Source organism: Nesoenas mayeri (genome assembly GCF_963082525.1).
Source record: "Nesoenas mayeri genome assembly, chromosome: 3".
Taxonomy (NCBI): domain Eukaryota; kingdom Metazoa; phylum Chordata; class Aves; order Columbiformes; family Columbidae; genus Nesoenas; species Nesoenas mayeri.
In genome coordinates this window covers 59184801-59202829 of record NC_137544.1, presented here as the reverse complement: position 1 = coordinate 59202829, position 18029 = coordinate 59184801, and the positions used below count along the sequence as shown (strand labels likewise).

The 18029-nt window shown below is 41.9% G+C and overlaps 1 protein-coding gene across 1 annotated transcript in view; it reads left to right on the top strand.

The window, feature by feature from the left end:
• Positions 1–780: 780 nt before the first annotated feature.
• Positions 781–18029, top strand: part of SLC2A12 (solute carrier family 2 member 12) — a gene marked incomplete at its 5' end in the record, with an annotated part of 29808 nt that continues 12559 nt past the window's right edge. The window contains 2 exons of the mRNA XM_080342222.1: positions 781–913; positions 8582–9886. Coding sequence (XP_080198348.1) covers positions 781–913; positions 8582–9886 — 1438 coding nt within the window. The remainder of the gene's footprint in view (positions 914–8581; positions 9887–18029) is intronic.

Below are 18029 nucleotides of genomic sequence, written 5' to 3'. Positions count from 1 at the left end.
CCTTCCCTGCTGCTGCAGTCCAGCCCCAGTTCCACCAAAGCTAGTAGGGATGGGTTGACTCCTAGCTCTCAAAATCAAGCCTTTGACTGCATATAACTGACACAGTCTCAGTTTTCCCACAAATAATTCCCACAGGAGAGGTGGTGGCTTCCCTTTCATTTGCTTGTAAAATAGTAAATGCATCTATGCTGTGAAAAATCCCGACTCCTAGTGTCACAGACTGCAAAGGGGGCATAGCTTTTCTCCTCTCTGCTCTTTCTCACAACTTTTTAATAATTTACAAAAACAAAGTGATGCCATGTGTGTGTAATCAGTATCCTAACTTTAGCTGGCAGAAAAAACGCTTCAAATTCTCCTCTTCTGAATGCCCTCTCTGTCAAAAAAAAAAACCCTGTGCATATGAACACCAGAGAAAAGAGAGAATGCCGGCGAGAGAGAAACCCTTTAAGCTATTGAGTAAGGAATGTGCATCGAGCTGTGCGTGGACGTCTGATGTCTGCAACTATTTGTTAAAAGGCAAAAGCAATACTTCCGACAGACGGCCCTCCCCTCGCCTGCAATAGGCTCACAAGAATAGCAACAGCCTGTGTCACCGCAAAGGGCAAAGCCTTCTGAAATAGCAACAAAGTTCTTCACAAACCACTTTGTGGTTTGCATTTGGTTTCAGCCAGCTTCAGGGACTTGTTGCAATGAGAAAAATAACCTGCTCTTTCCTCGCTAGCCAGAGAAGGACCGCTGCCCAGTGAAGTGCTCCTGCCCCAAGGTGCAAAGAGGGTGGCAATGGCACCTGGGCAGAGCACGGAGGATCTCGGCCAGCAGAGCCGGACGATGAGAGCAGGGGAGGATGAGGAGAGCAGCCGGGGCAGCCGCCGCAGCAGCCGCCGCCACCTCCACCAGCTCCCGGCTGCAGCAGGTAAAGCGGCAGGAGCTGAATGCTGCTGTTGGGGAGCAGCAGCGTGTCCCCGCAGCTCATGCTTGGGGCTGGGGGAGAACAGTCTCGCAAAACACAGGGACTCTGGCAGTGTGCTGTCTCGATTTCAAAAAGTACGAGAGGGGAAAATGTGAGTAGGGAAGGGGAATGCTGGCTTCGATTTTGAATGAAGGTTTATGCAATACTTTTCCCAAAAGGCCTTGGTCCTACTGTCTGTGCATACCTTGTCTGCTGTGTAAATCCCTTTCCTTTTTGAAGATCAGTCACCTGAAAAATCAGAGAACCCGCTGCTGTGTAAGACAACAGTGCTCTGGTCCATGCGTGTTCAGGAGCAGTTCAGCCCTTTTCACTGAGGTGGGAGGAGGCCAGGCAAGCGTTGCACCCACTCATGCAGGGGGAAAGTACGGGGGGACACAGGGACTCCCTTCTGTCTTTTCTTCCCTGTCACTCCAGGAAGAAACAGGTTTCCTGTGCTGGCACCGTGAAAAATCAACTGTTTAATTTCTTATGCAAAGATACTTGAATGCTGAAGCTGAATTTTATAGCTCATCACCTTTGCTGTCCTGCCCAGTTTTTCTAAGTTACGGAATAGTTTTGCATCTTGAGTCTCTTCCACTGATGACCAGATCGAGGGGAAAATGACCCATGACTGTGACATTTCTCACTCACAAGACAGCTTTACCAAAACAGGAAAGCATGATTGGAAGCCTGAAATGACTATATGTCCTGAGCAGGTTTTGTGCCCTTATAAATGAATGAACTAACTAACCCATGTATGTTCAGATACCACAGGCACACATGCTTTGTTGGAGCATAATAGCGATCAGTCCAGCAACATCTACTGATACCTGGAAGCAGAGGAAACAGAGGTTAATCAAGAACAGAAAGCCAGTCAGTGTGCAGACATATTTAACATTACCTTAGTGTATGGGAGAAGCAATGCAGATGGTTATAGGGTAGCATTTTTAAAGGGAAGCACAGCAGTTATAACAAACAGCAAAGTTAGTGCAGCACAAGGGCTATGGTTAGAAGAGTACATGCAAATTATATACTTGGCCTTACCCTCAGAAATTAAAGCAGTAACCTGAGGAATTTATAATTGCCTAGCTAGGAATTAAAATAACTTGTTGATTCTTACTGAAAAGTAACAAAACAAACCCAAAATCCTATTTAAAGTAATGAAGGACCAGGCTGCCTGTTAACATAATGAAAATACATGGCAGGACACTAAGAGATGGAGAGATAGCCAGGGTGGGTCTGTCCAGGATCTGCATTCACTGTCTCTCAGTCAGTGTCAGAGGGATTTTGTTCATAAAATCTGAATATTACTCACACCATACATTCATCAGGATTAAGCTGTATGAAGCATGCAATGCTTCCCATCATCGCAGGAATTTAGGTGTGTGAAAATGTGTGATACATTAAATTCCTTCTGCCTTGCTTTTTAGTTCAATTTAAAAAAATATTTATTTTGGTTTTGTCTTTCACATTTGAGTGGGAGGAGTCACACTTGTCAAATAATCATGATCCCACACGGTCCTGGCACTATTTTTGGGTGAATTCAACATTTTATAAGATTTTCCAGCTCGGCTTGCAACACAGCTTTGTCCCACAGCCACCATGTGTTTCATCCCTCAAGGTCTTGTTGGGTAACTGCTTTAGATCCCATGTCAGACTTGTAAATGGACAGATGGGTAGATGTGTCTTAGCTTATAGGAGAAATGCACCTATTGAGCAGCTACTGGATCTAAAGATCATGATGGAATGAAAAGAGGACAATTGCCTTTTGCGAGAAGCAAACTCATGATTCAATTACGCAGCAATTTTCAACAAGTGCAATTAAATATTTTTCCTACAAAACTATGTGATCCACACACTATACACTTCAGCAAAATGCTCCTCTAAAGACAATTTCAGGAATTTTAAATGCTATTTCCCTGTAAAGGCAAACTTCTTGTATGTCAGGAGCACTCGGAGAAGAAATATTTTGTTAAAGATAGCTTAAAATTTTCAGATACAGATGCTGTAGTTTTAAGATTTACCATGGATAAAAGTAGAGACCGAGTTTTATTGAAAAAGGGAGATTCCACATTGCAGATTCATATCTATGCAATTCACTCAACTCATTGTGATTTTCTAACCTGCCCTTATTAACCAAGGGTTGACAAGGCCCGATTTCACCTTCCAAATGTCTAAATAGATCAAAGAATCCCCAAGGATTTAAATAATATATATTCGACTTCCCATGTAAATCCTTTCATTCCCTTCCTAACTGAGACATTTCTCACCTCAAATTAAATCAAAGTCAGTGGAAGAAAGCACCATGGTGGAAGAGACTATTGTATCCCCTCCTATTAAAATAGATGTTCACATAAAGGAGTAATCTCCCTCCCCATTCCATCCCACTAGTTTTCTGTATGCATACCGCATGTTCTCTTAAGAGAAAGGAAAGAAGAACTACGTCACAGAAATCTCAGTGTCTGGACTAATGTGGAGCATGGTCCTGCCAAGGTGAGCTGGAAAGGGATCCTGGGCACCTTTCTCACAGCTCTCTTGCACATTAAGTGAGAGAAGAGTAGTGTTTCCCAGCTCTGACTGCTTGCAGATCTTCCCTGACACAGACTATTTGTCTGTAATGCCAATAAAATACATGTACAGTCCTTTGGAAGGACTGTATTTTCTCAAATATGTACTTGAAATAAGTGAAGAGGCACACCCTTACTAACTTGGCCCCATCTAGTCTCATCAGCAGGACACTGTGCTATACAGCAACTGCACTTGGTCTCTTTTTCAGGAACAAAGCATGAACATTTCCAGCAAATGTTCTTAAAGATAAGTTTGTTTGCCAAGTAGTGCTGCTTTTGACTTGACTAACAGTTGTGAGAAAACATTTTGTTTACATTGGAAAACTAGAGAATAGAGTTTCCAATCACTTGCTGCATACCAGCCACACACTCGTTAACCATGGTGTTTGTTGAAGGCAGAAGGATAAATTTCTCTGGAAGTCATAATTAAGTTATTTTATTGCCCTAGGCTGGACACTGCCATGTATTTTGCAGGCATGTCATAAAAATCAGAGGAATATACACTCTAAGAAGCCTTTTTTGTAAATAAATAAATAAATTAAAAAAAAATTAGGAAAAAAAAAGTCAGGAATGCCTAAGAACTGCCAGCAAAATCATTAAAAGTGACACTTAAAAGGTTTGTGAGCAGAACTACTGCAACATGCTCTATCTGGAAATGTTAAAGCAAAACATATGCTTAAGTCAGAAGGAATTTTATCTGGAGAAAGACCATGAAGGAAAACGAAGCAGAGATTTCAGGGTTTAACTCGGCAGGCATTTCTAAGCAGGCAAGTCTTAGGTATCTCAGTTACAACAAAACCTCCAATCCCAAACATACTGTGATACTGTGATACTGTGATACTGTGTGATATAGAGATGTTGCTTAGAAGAATATTACCTGTTAGGGACAAGAGACACCAAGTTAACTGCTGAGTTTGCTGTTGATAATGCAAAAAGATGATGTATCTCACTCTGCCTCATCAGAATCTGCTTTTTGTTCAGGGATCTGCTTTAGTTACAGTCCACCACTATTTCTGTAAGACTGCGGGCATCTGTCACTTAACACATGAACAAGGATATCAGTTGACCCAGTAAAAACAAACCAAAGAAACACTGAGACATCAGTCAAGCCACTGTACTTGGAGGTGCAAGAAATATATGGTCTTGAGTGCTTCCTTAGCAATTTTGCAGGTGTTCAAGCTCCACACCCAGCTTGTACAGCCTCTTGGTTTAAAAATAAATAATCACCCCCATTGCTCTGATCTGAGGACCACAGGCTGAGGAGAGCAAGAACAGTGCTGATGACAGGCTGATAAAAGGTATTTGACTTGGCACTGTCATTTTAAATCAGAAACCAGGACAAAACTGACAGTCACACATTTAGAGAACTAAAAGCTGTGTAGGACACAGATCTTAAATTATCAATTGGAGATACTGCCTACACCACTGTGTTTCTGCTGGAGAGTCTTAAGCTCAAGGTTTTGTTCCTCTGTTACTTAATATTTTTTCTCAATTGCTTGGAAGAAGATAATAATGGCTTATTTGCAGGTGATAAAGGTGACAGGTGATTAATAAATGGGATATGTCGCTGGCTGAATGCAATTCAGATGGCTTGGCCTGCTGACTGCGAGTGAATGTGCTGTCTGAGGTTCCCCTCAGCTAACTTTAGACATCTGCATCTGAGCAAGCCACACAGATTCCTTTTATAGGCAATGGAGAGAAATAGGCATCTGACCTACTTCAGACATCTAGAAGTGCCTATTTTTTGCAAGTGGTTACAGAAGAAATTTGGAGATGCTGTAGATCTCTCAGTTAGGTAAGTTGATCCCATCCTATGTGTTTTAATAAATCCCAGCACAAACTGATTTGCATTCCTAGCTAGGATGCAAGAAGGCAGGCATATTTAAAGGAAAGGCAGTGCCTTGGAAAAAATCCAGTCAGAAAAGAAGTTGGTTGTCCTGGAGAAAAAACAGTAGCAGATGAACTCTTCTACACTGCAGTGACAATTCCTCGATGAGTAGAGAGGCAAATGTTCACCAGAAGCAGGACAATTATGTCAAGTTCTTATCAGCTTTGTGCAACCAGTGCAGGAGTGCTGGGTCTAGCTCACAATTTATTGAAGAAATTGATAATCTGGAAAGAGTTCAGAGAATGGGGCTTTGAATACTTAAAGGACTGGTAAACTTGTAAAGCCTCACAGGCTATGTAGTTTATCAAGGAGAGGTCTGTGGGATGACTCGATGACAGGTTATAATTTTGTAGTTAGTGAACACAGCTGAGCGCAGGCAAACGGAGAATGTGATCTGGCAGCTGGAAGCCAAATCTGCAGAAAATAAGTCTAGAAATAATTTACAAATAATTTGCAGTAAAAGCAATTAACCATCGGGACAATTTATGATTAAAGCAATTTGCTTTCAACCACTAGCAATTTTAAAATCAAAGCTGAATATTTTAAATGGCCTAGTTAAAGTAAAATGTCATTTAAACATGTCTGAAGGGTTATGTTGTGCTGTTCATGACAGTCAGACTGGATGACCACAATGGTGTCTTTTGGCTTCATAATATATAAATTAAAGAAAAATATTAGGCTAAATCTAAATAGCCCAATAACATAAAATACTGAGATATCCAAGAAAGCGTGAATATCAGCACTGAGCAGTAGTTTGGAAAGAGCACTGTGATCAAATTAGCAGTGTAGCTTCTAATACTCAAGCCCATTCATTCAGCACAACACTGTTGTTATCAGCCCTGATTTCCAGCCAGGTTTCATTGGCAGGGTATATTTTCCAGATCTAGTAATAATGAGGAAGCAGGCAAGTTGAAAGTATAAGGGAGAGGGAGAAATTAAGTTTTGCGATGATAAACTTAAGTTGCATGCATGCATTGGAGGATGGAGCACATAGCACAAAGTAGCTTCACTGGAGGGAGTAGTACCTCCAACAAAGTGCTGTTCAGTGTGGGAAGAAAGTACAGTGGGACCTTGTCCTAACCCCTGCTCTGTCTAAAATAAGTGCAATGATCTTGGATACTGAAGCCATAAAGGAAGAAAAAGCTTTAGGTGCAATACAGACATGGACAATAACTATATATATATATATACATATATATATATATAAATGTTCCGTCATCGGAGCATTTTGCAATTTTTTTCTGACATTTTCTTCAAGCTGTCCCACCTCCATTGCAATAAATCTACCATCCACCCCTACCTTTTGAAAGACTTCTCACTATACTCCCATTTCCCCCATGCCCTTATCATCATAACCAAACCATGTGTTTTTTGCCTGTCTCTGGTTTGCCAGCCCCCTGAGCCCAGGGGCAGAGGGGGCTGAGGCACATGTGGTGCACTCAGATGCTTGAGGCTGCTGCCACTTGCCTTCTGCTTGGCTCATAGGGAGCAAACGCAGAGCCAAGTATGGGAGCTGACAGAAGATACTTATCTTAAGAGACTTAATGGACTTACACATCTCCCCTGACCCTGGAGGCACAGCATATATTCACACAGCTATACTACGCTTGCTACCCTCTAAAATAACCCGTCCTGCGTAGTGCCTGCAGGCTGTGATGTTGGGCTTGCACTGTGAGCCAAGCTGCCTCCAGGAACTGTTAGGACAGCATGAGGTGGTGTGGGACACAACCGTGCCAGGGACATGCCAGCCATTTTGCAGGATACGTGGCCTCACGCCAAGGTCCAGGCCTGGGCTCTGGCACTGTTTATTTTAGTAGTGCAGACATACTGCTAAGGTGGCACTCTTCCTCTCTTTTCACCATTTGCTCTAGAAATGTAATACTCTCTGTCAAATGGGACTGGTCCTCACCAATGTGCTCAAAAATTATTGGCAAGGAACTTCAGGCAGTCAGCATGATCAAAGAGCCTTAACACCATAGAAAAATAAACTGAAAATAAACAAAGTCTATGTATTATTTTCAATTAGACCATATACCACTTCCCAGCCAAGCTGGAAAGTGCTTGTTGCAGGAGAATTAACTGAAATATGGACTCTGTTATGCTGCAAAAGCTAGTTCTCCTCAGACACGTCCTATCTCTCCAACTAACTGGAAAATCAGAAGTCAATTTACTCTTTTCCTAGTTGTGTGGCAGCCAACATCATGATGAGAGGAAAATCATGCTGGGAGAAAGAACAAGACCAACAATAACAAACTGATATATTCCTTAAGGTTTAGGGTGCAAAAGGCTTCACAGTTAGTAAAATACGATCAGTTAAATCTATCTTGTAACAATAAACAATGAGTCGCAGTTGTATAAAATGAGTTTGTTTTAAAGTGGATGTTCAAAGGCCTATAATCTCCGTTTAGTTTATGTTTTCACCATCTGGTTTTTATTCCTGACATTCTGGCTGTCATAAACTATGCAAAATATTTGATCCTGATATTCTGAAGGATCTGAGATTAGTGATGAGCAAAGCTCAGAAAGTTCATGAATTTGTACCTCAAAGATTGGTTTCTTTGAGTATCCCAGCTATCTGGGTCAGCACGGTGCTCAGTGGATAAGTTTCCATTTAGCAAAATAAAAACACTGGTACCAGCAGCCTTCATGGCATCCTCAGATGAAGCAAAGGAATCAGTAAGTGGCCAGGGAAAACTTAACTTGTTACTTATTCAAGTCAAGGTAGAAGCAATTTGACTGGGAAATTACTGCTTTTCTTGTCCATGTTGGATGGACAAGAATTCCTCAGTTATGTACAGGAAAAACACTGAGAACCTCTCAAGGCAAAAATTGCTTTCTTACTAGAAGATTGTATTGTCAGTGTTGCCTTTTACAATGATATTCTGAAACGGAAAGTTTAATTCTTTAGAGCCTGATCAAAACTTTATTAAATTCTGATTGGGAAGATAAGGAAACAAAAAGCATTAGAATTAAAGAGGCTTTATATTATTTTTTTTTCTTTTAAAAAACTACTTTTTATGTCACTACTGCTGCTGGGTTTGTATGCACCTAACTGCTTTCCCCTTTTACAAAAAGATTTGGGGGGCTGGTATACCAAATAAAGTTATTATTAGTATTCAGAATGTTGCAGAAGTCACACTTTCAAGTTTTTTGTGTTTTTTTTTTCTATTATTTCAGGCTGTGGAACATTTGCTTTTCTGTCTTCTGCTGTTGCTGCTGTAAGTGGACTTCTGATGGGTTACGAGTTGGGCCTTATCTCTGGAGCTCTTCTTCAGATGAGCAGCATATTAGCACTCTCTTGCAAAGAGCAGGAAATCATTGTAAGTTCCCTGCTCTTTGGGGCCTTATTTGCATCTCTTACTGGTGGATTCCTGATAGACCGATTTGGAAGGAGACTTGCTATTATTATTGCATCTTCTTTACTTGTGTTGGGGAGCCTGATTTTACTGCCCTGTGAATCATATGGGGTACTTATTGTGGGACGGATTGCCATAGGTATTTCCATATCGTTATCATCAATTGCAACATGTGTATATATTGCTGAGATTGCCCCACAGCACAGAAGAGGCTTCCTCGTATCATTAAATGAACTCATGATTGTGATAGGCATTCTCTTTGCCTATATTTCAAATTATGCATTTGCCAGCGTATCTCATGGCTGGAAGTACATGTTTGGCCTTGTGATTCCATTGGGTGCCTTGCAAGCTATTGCCATGTATTTCCTTCCACCAAGTCCTCGGTTTCTTGTCATGAAAAATAATGATGAAGCTGCAAGGAAAGTACTGGAGAGGCTACGGGAAACATCAGATGCTACGAGAGAACTTACTGTGATCAAGTCTTCCCTGAAAGATGAACATCAGTGTAGTATCTTGGACCTGTTTAGTTCAAAAAACAACATGAGGGCCCGCATGTTGGTAGGACTCACTCTAGTCTTTTTTGTGCAAACAACTGGGCAACCCAACATTTTATTTTACGCATCAACTGTTTTGAAGTCAGTTGGGTTCCAGAGCAACGAAGCTGCCAGCTTGGCTTCTACTGGAGTTGGAGTGGTTAAAGTGGTCAGCACAGTCCCAGCCACGGTTTTTGTGGATCAGGTTGGAAGCAAAACTTTTCTGTGTATTGGCTCTTCTGTTATGGCAGTATCGTTGGTCACTATGGGCTTAGTGAACCATAACATACATGTGAATTTCACCAATGTCTGTAGAAGCCAATCGCCAGAGGATTTAATTCTCCAAAGACCAGGAAACCTCACTGGTGTGACCAATGGGAGTCTCAAGGACCTCTTTGAAAGACTGTCCTTTGACATGCAGAGAAGCCCAGATGTTGCCAGGACAGGAGAACTGAACAGGACTGCCTTGGCAGGAGGCAAAAGCACAACAGGGTCTCACATGGAAAGTGGGGAGGTTCCCATTGTCCTGAAATGGCTCTCGCTGGCCAGTCTGCTTGTTTATGTTGCTGCATTTTCCATAGGCCTTGGGCCAAGTAAGTATTTAATTTTTCTAACTCTTTGCAATTATTTACTTATGGGTGGATTAAGTACCGGGATGACATGCCCAGCTTGGCATCAGGCAGTTCCCAAGCTGGGCAAAGCAGTGTTTTCTGATGATATGTGCTGGTATTGTCACAGACTGTCCTGGTAGGCCTGGGGTGTACTTCTTAGCAATAGGTCCTTCCCTTTGAAGTCAGTGGCCTAATCTTGCTTCACTTCAGTGAAATCATGTGTTCCTCTTCAGTGAAGTTAAGAACTGATGTGAGCTTTGTACAGCAAAAATATGTGCCCCCTGGCTATCTTTCCTGTTCCTAGTCTATTGTGTCCTTACATTTGGAATGTTAAGATGAGGTGTTTGCTGCTGCTAACTCATAAACCCAAGATAATGATGAGATCTAGACCTCTGTATGGGATGGCTCAATCAAATCCATGAAAAGCCAACATGCCTGAGACCAGCTGAGAATCTGGCCCCTTGGCTATATAACAATCTTCAGATACAGGAAAGTAATTCAATATACAAAAGAAATTCAAGGCATTGTGGTTCATTACCAAACCATAGTATCATCACCACTACCTGTGCTGAACAGCACAAGGGGAAGAACACAAAGCTGCGTCTCTGTACAACTGATGTGCTGCTGCAGCTGCTGTCACACCTTTAGGGTTCTCAGTCTCTCCAGAGAACATGTCTGCCATTCCCAGGAACTAGCAATTAAATCTCTTCATTGGTTTTTGTTTTGTTTCAATAGCACTTGCTTATTATTGTTCTTTGAAGGTGTTGATTCTTAAGCCACACTGCAAAACCACATGCATAGAATCTGTTATTTATTAACAGACTTCATGTGCTTTTGTGCCTTGGCTCAAACTTGCCTGCAAACACCCTGTACTCCTGCTGCACTATTATGATAAAAAACTTGCCATGAGAGTACAACCCAACAATTGCACTAAGAGAAACTCCCCTGCAGTATTTGTTTATTTTAAACATTACTCACTGGGAGAGCAGCGTGAGATAAGCATTCCTTGCCAGCGCAGCGAGCTTGACCGTGTTGTTGAAGCATTATTCCCTTCCTTGCAGAAGGAGGTTGGATTCTGCTTTCGGTGACATAGGTTCATAACCAGAAGTGCAGCCTTGAAAAGAAAATGTTACTTGAGCTCTTACTTGGGTGTTTCAAACACACATTCAACAACCTTCAAGGCAGGGGCACATGTTCAGGGTTGGCCTCCTGTTGAAAGCTGCTTTCCTGTTGGCGTGGCAGTAAGTGGGTTCCTGATCGTTTGAGTTGGCCTGATGTGACGTTAATGATAACGACATCTACTTCATTGAGGGCTACAGAAACTGAGGTGTGTTTGCCAGGCTAATCTGAGAAGTCTTTGAGGCTCGTGTTTGTTTTCTGACCCCTTTTTTGGCTAAGAGCCAACTGGGAAAGGACACAGTCTCAGCTCCAGCATGTTAAAATCATGTATGATAAAGCTATGTTGAGGCAATTTACACTGACAGATGCATTTGTGTAGCAAGTGAAGGCCAGGTCCAGGAGAGTTACAGGTATTTCAAAATGCAGATAAGTGCTTTCAAGACATTTCCGTGCCTTTAAAAACACAATGTTCAGTTAAAATTGAAAATTTATAGAAAATGTAAGGGTCAGAGAATCAAGAGATTGTTGGAATCTGCAGAAGATCTATTGTGGTTAAAAAGTCTTGTGTTAGGATGCAAAGTTGTGATTTGTGGCTACTGTGGCCAGGCAGTGCCCGGGAGCCTGGAACAGAGCACTGTAGCCCCGGCACCACAATATTTTCAATGCAAATTCTCATACTCCATGCAATGTCTGCCTATCCTGCTGGTTAAGGTGAAAGCTGTGCCGGTGATGTGTCTGTTTGTAACAAATCAAATCAGCCTCTTTTGGACGAAGAGCAGAAAAGATCTTGCTCTTTTCCCACCACATCATTAGGCCATTTCTGGAACAAATTCACTCACTTTATTATGAGTCCATGCTGCATTATGTTCTGTGGGGATAAAGGAGAGCCTATGTAGCATCACTGGGAAATGGCGTGCTCTTTATAGGGCAAATCATGCAACATGAGCTCTATTCTCTTTTTTTTTTTTTTTTTTTTTTAATTAATTTGCCCTTTTTCTTCCCATCCTTTTTTGGGATTCTGGTCAAAAGATTAGTTACAGTCCACATTTGCACATCAGACATCTATTAATATTGTGTTTGTCCATGATTCTCTTTTGTCTCCAAATTACATGAAGTAGATGGATTCTTTAATGAACTAAATATATGCTAAATATATTTATTGCCATTTTTCAAAGCATCCAGGCAGCACAGTGATGAATGCTCAGAAATAGACAGTGAGAGATAAAAGCCATTTTTGCATTATAAAAGAATTCACAGACTAGCAAGAATCTGTTTAGTCACTTTTTTATTCTAGTGTGCTCTGTATTTATATCGTCAACACTTAGGCCAGATAAAAGAATTATTTCTGATGCTTGGTTTTAGATTGATTATGTTTGATGAACTGCTATTCAACTGCTTGTTCACACTCAATTTCACACAACTATGAGGACATTTTGTAGGTGCAACAAATCAGTGTTGCATCACATCACAGAACAGCATGTCATCTCTCTAAGGGTGTTTGCAGAGGCGTTTCAAGGCAGTTATTAGCTAAGGGGACTTACTTGACACTCATCTTTGTCTTGAGTTACCCTTGTCTGTATATCAGAAAGGTCAAATGGGTATGAACTGTTCTCACCAGGGAAAGATGCCTGCAGAGCCCATGAGAAACGTCACTCTGGCTATGAAGCGGGGGACACAAGAAATCTGAGCCTCATGGAAATGTTGCTATGCCTTGCCCAGGGAACAGTGAGTGCCAGCTAATGAGATGAATACAGTGTGGAGGTAGATAACCAATTCATTGCCAAAGCTAGTAGTTCCATGTGACCCTGGAAAGTAGTTTAACACAAAAGACACACTGAGAAATTCTAGTCAGGGCCACGACCAAGCATGACCATTTACTAAATGACACAGAGTTAACTAAAATAGTTGCAGAGCATCTCATTTGCCAGATGCATTGTTCAAACCACTTGAGGTGCAAAAAAAGTGTTGTCCTTTCTTACAAAGAGTTGCCACCTCCTTCACTCATCACTGTTGTGTGGTACAATATGTTGCAATGCATGAACCAGAAAAGCCAAGCTCCTGGAGTATCAGACACAATAAGGCTGCAAATGTGGGACTCTTGGGGTTGGATGGAGCAAGTGCAAGAGAGTTCTTTTGCTTAACAACTGTAGGGCAGGTCTAACCTTTCTGAAACTGAAAGTTTCCTCCGTATTTTCCTGTATATCCCCTGAGTGAGGAGGTTTCACTGGGTGATCTCACTGATAAGTAAATGAGAGACAGTAGCATCACACATATGCACCACAGGGATGCAGTGTGGTCTGGAGGCAATTCTCTTTATTCAACAAAAATCAGAGGGGCTCCAACATGTCCTAGGCTGAGAAGCAAGTAGTGTAGACTCAATCTGGACCCAACAGGGCATCTGTTTTCCCAGTATGAATTTGTTCTGGCAAATAAAAAGCAAGTGGACAGTACCTCTTTACACATAGCGCAGTTTAAGGAGATCAGTGCCCATCACAGGGATTTTTTGTTGTGGAGCAGGGACCACCTTTATTGATTGGGGGATGTTGAGTGCATGCATTTGGACTGCATGTATGGTATTGGTGCTGTGCACAAAAGAGGTCTTTGTCCTCTTGGTCCTTAAAACAGCTTTCTGATCAACTGCAAAGGTGTTTAGGCAGTTGGCCAATGAACTTTAGGATAATTTGCCGGTGCAAAGCACATGAGCTCCACTGACATCATGGCAGTTCATGCTGAAGGGGTATGGATCAAAATTAACAAAAGCACCTACAAGTGGGGCTGAGGGCAGTTTCATGTTGTGAGTCATCCTCAAAACCAATTAGATACATAAAGTCCAAACGTATTTATTTCTCTGCCAACCCATGACTGCATATTCTAATCTATTACTATTCTATTACTGTCTATCCCAGAGCAGTCACCAGCTTCTGTGGCTCTCCAGAGCCAAGGGCCAAATTACCACAGCTCATCTCTTGGAGGTCATCACAAGCTCCTCTTCCAGGGGATTTCTCAGAGCTGCAGGGATGCCCTGGCCCCGAGTGCTTGGAGCTCACTCGGCACACACACAGCTGTGGCCACGATGCACCTGTGGCAGATCAGTGTTTGGAGAGATGTCTTCTGCATCTCACGCCTTGACACAAGAATGCCACATATACCCATCCAGATAGATACAAAATCTAAATTATGGTTTTCACACTTTTGTGGTTGACCAATAAATGTATATCAGGTTCATGGAGGAGGAATTTAGAACTTACTGCAAACACTGCTTTTCCACATAGCTGTTATAGTCTCATCAAAGCACAGCTCCCATGAGTAGGTCCTCATAGGACTGGAAATACTGTGGTATTGACTAAAACCTGTTAAACAGTGGAATTAAATACCCATGGGAAGCCTTCTCAGGCTGGGAAAGTATGCTGCGTGTTGCCGTCTGCTAGCCTCAGCCATCAAGTGAATATTTCTGATTGGAAAACTGGGAAAAAAATTGCATGTTCATCATTGCATTCACACCAATGTTGCCTTTTAACTTCTGAAGTGGGAGCATTACCCACCAAATGGGGGACCAACCAGATGTGAGAGCACCTCGCCAGTGCCTGGGGCACACACGGAGGAGTTGTGATCTGTGAGATCCAGACCTGAGGTGAATGCAGGCATGTGTGAAGGTCGGGTATGAGTAGAGGGTGAGCAATCCTTGCAGGCTATGTAGGACCGCCACATTAGTGCCAGAGCCAGCAGGGCACAGGGCCCATGAAATGAGGGGCAGTTTGGGGGTCAGCGGTTCCCCTCAGGGTGTTTCCCTGGTGGACTCTCAGCTGCTGACTCACAGCCACCTCGAGCTGAAGCTCCTGCTGCATTTGGGGAGTCCTGACATCTCTCTGCTTTCTGTGTGCAGGTGCAGAGGCATCTCTGGTTGAAGCTGGCAGGCAGATTTCAAGCTGTTGGGGCAGGCACAAGAGATGGACAGACAAATCCCTGTCTGTATCCACATGGGTTAACAGACCAGCAACTTGTGGTCACCACAGTCACCTTTATTGGGAAACCTGGTGTCTAAGATGAGACTCAGAAGGGAAATGGTTTCTCTTCTCAGTTACCTGATGCTAAAGAATTTTTTTCTTCTCACAAGGTCTCCACTTTTCTGGATGATTGGGCCTCAGGTCCGAGCATCCATAAGATCCTAGGGCAGGGAAGGGTGGCAGGCTATCCAACCCAAACCACAAAGTGGCTAGTTTCGCACTGATTAAATTCCTCCCACATGAGGGACCTGGGATTGTGGCTTTGTGTTCCCCAGCCTGGGTCTCCCTGAGAAGGGACCATGACCATGCTCTCCAGCAAGCCCTGCTGTGATGCATCATCTCACTGCTGTGGGAGCTCTCTGTGTGGGTCGACAGCCCTGTGAGGAACAAAACCTCTGCAGGAAAGTCAGTGAAGGCAAGCCCCTAGTGGGGGAAAACCTTGGGAATATTTTTTTACTGATGAAGGACTAGTTTGGGATGAGAAATGCTAGTTTAAACTAGAGATTCTAGTTTAAGCATGGGCAGATTTGCCATATTGAATATATCAGGGTTAAATTTATATCAGCCTCAATGGATGCTTTAAAACTGAGCTAATTTATACCTAAAATGGAACAGATGTTTCAACGTGTTTGGAAATTTAACTGATGTGGGAGCCAGATTCCTCAGATGATCAACAAAGGGAAACATTCTCCCCACTTAACATGGACTTTCAGACCCCTGGACTCTGACATCTCCTTTGGCACACCTTTCCTTTCCTCACTACCTATTGAGGGAGTTTAGGGTGATCATGAAGCTGAATTAGACTATGTGATAGCATTTCACACGTAACATGCTTTAACTTCCAGTCAGCCCTGAAGTGGTCATGCAGTTGGACTAGATGATTATTGTAGGTCCTTTCCAAGTCCACTACTCTATTATTCTGTTCCCATGGAAAAAACCGATTTGTTTTGTCTACCTTTTATTGTGAGCTGTTGAGGTCATTTAAATGCAGTTTTAAACCCATGTCAGGGACAGTGGGGAAGATGGGAGAAAGATCAGGCAAGAAGGATCAAGGAGGATGGAAGAAAGCTCAAGGGCTCACAAGGAAAGTGAAATCCATGGGCATGAGGAAGAAAGTAAATCCCTCTTTCAGTCCATCACTCTCCTTACGCAATCTTATGTGGTCTGTTGTGGTCTTTCTTTATGTATTTTATTCAATTAAGCAAGCCAAAACCCAGACCTGGAACATTGCCCTAAAGCCCAGTGAATTACCCTGGAGAAAAATTTAGTCCCCTTGACTCTGCTACTGTGATTCTTTGGTTAACTAACTACCTGAGTTAAAGCATGATTCATTAGCACAGTTATATGCAGGACCTTTTCTGGTTTTTGTCCCTGCATTTTGAAATATTGTAAGCTGTATGCCTTTGCACTAGCTTGGAAAACACGGGTAAAAGGTATGAGTGTCTAGAATTCACATCAATATCTTTGATGTTAGAGCAATATTTCAGACTTTTACAAAACATGTGGTTATTATATTAATTTATAATGCACATAAATTTGTTGTTAACAGGCATTCATGCTCAGCATTGCCTTGCATGACATTTGTTTGCAATGTGTTTTTTTGAGCTTCTACATTTTGCAGCGCTGCTGTGGCCTGACCTTAAATTTCACAGAAATGAACAGCATCAAATTTATATTGTATTGTGGTTTACTCTGGAAAAAGAGATAGTGGTAGGGATTAAATCAAGTGCTCAAACATAAGCGAGTGCTTAAATATTTTGTTGAATCTGAACCAGGATAATAAACCTTGGAATGTGCATGTTTCACTGAGGATCAGTACACAAAAGTCCTATTTTTCTTAATTTAAAAGTGATCTTGAATTCTTTATTTTATGACAAGATTTCTAGCACTGTTCATTTGTACTGAATCATCTTTTAATGCATGCATCCATGTGATCTGAAAATGACACTCCTAGTACTTATCTAGTTCATTATTCCTGTTCTGTTCAAATGGTGCCTCATGAGGCCTTTATTTTACACTGTATCAGCTGTATACTACCAAGCTGCAGTAGAAAGACAAGACATACCAAAATGAAAAATAAAACAAGGATTGTGAATTTCTTGCTTTTCCTATTGCCTTGCCCCAGACAAGGTTTATCTAAAACCCCTTTTTAACATGTCGACTACCCCAGGAACTGGTTTGCCTTTTCACAGAATGTTTGGTAGTAGTGAAGTACAAACCAATTTAGAATCTTTTTGGATAGCTGGATGCTGATTTGCAGAATTTCAAATTGCACGATGTGTTCTCAAAAATACCATCCACATAGGTTAATGTTATCTAACTTGAGAGAACCTACAAGTTTGGAAGGCTTTTTTAGGTGTGAAAATGGTCACAATAAGGAAAAAAATTGCTTTAACAGTAATAAGACATGGCAATGTCACTGGGAGTTTCTTCTTAAATATTTTAGGACTCCATTTTGCAAGAAGCAAAGTAGTCTTTTTCAATGTCAAGACTGAACTTAAACTGCGTGCTGATGTCCATAACTGAAATGTAGGACATCATTTCCACTGACTTCTGTGCTCTCTTCATAATTTTACTTTCAAGTATATGAATGAGGGAAAGTCTTGGCAGATCAGGCCATGGGCTTTGCCTCCTGAAAGACAGAGACCTTGGTACTGTGGAAACAGGGAGCCACAGCAGCATACCCCAGCCAATGCTCCCGTCTCTCTGCAATGACAGTGGTTCGATCTGCTGCTACTGAACACAAAATTTGGCCCTCTGAGAACTACCTAGAAAAGGCAGGGGACTACTTGTGTTTTGGCATACTACAGTCCACTTAAACAGTGACTGGAGCCAATATTCTGATCTTGGTGCTCTGGATTATATAAATATCTCTCTAGTAATAGTTATATGTTAATAAACATAATGATGCAAAGGTGCTGCTTAAGAGGAATGGCTCCTATGCCTAAAATTAGGCATAGTTTTAAAGTTTGACTCAGATTAGTTAGTAGCGGCTGGCCAAA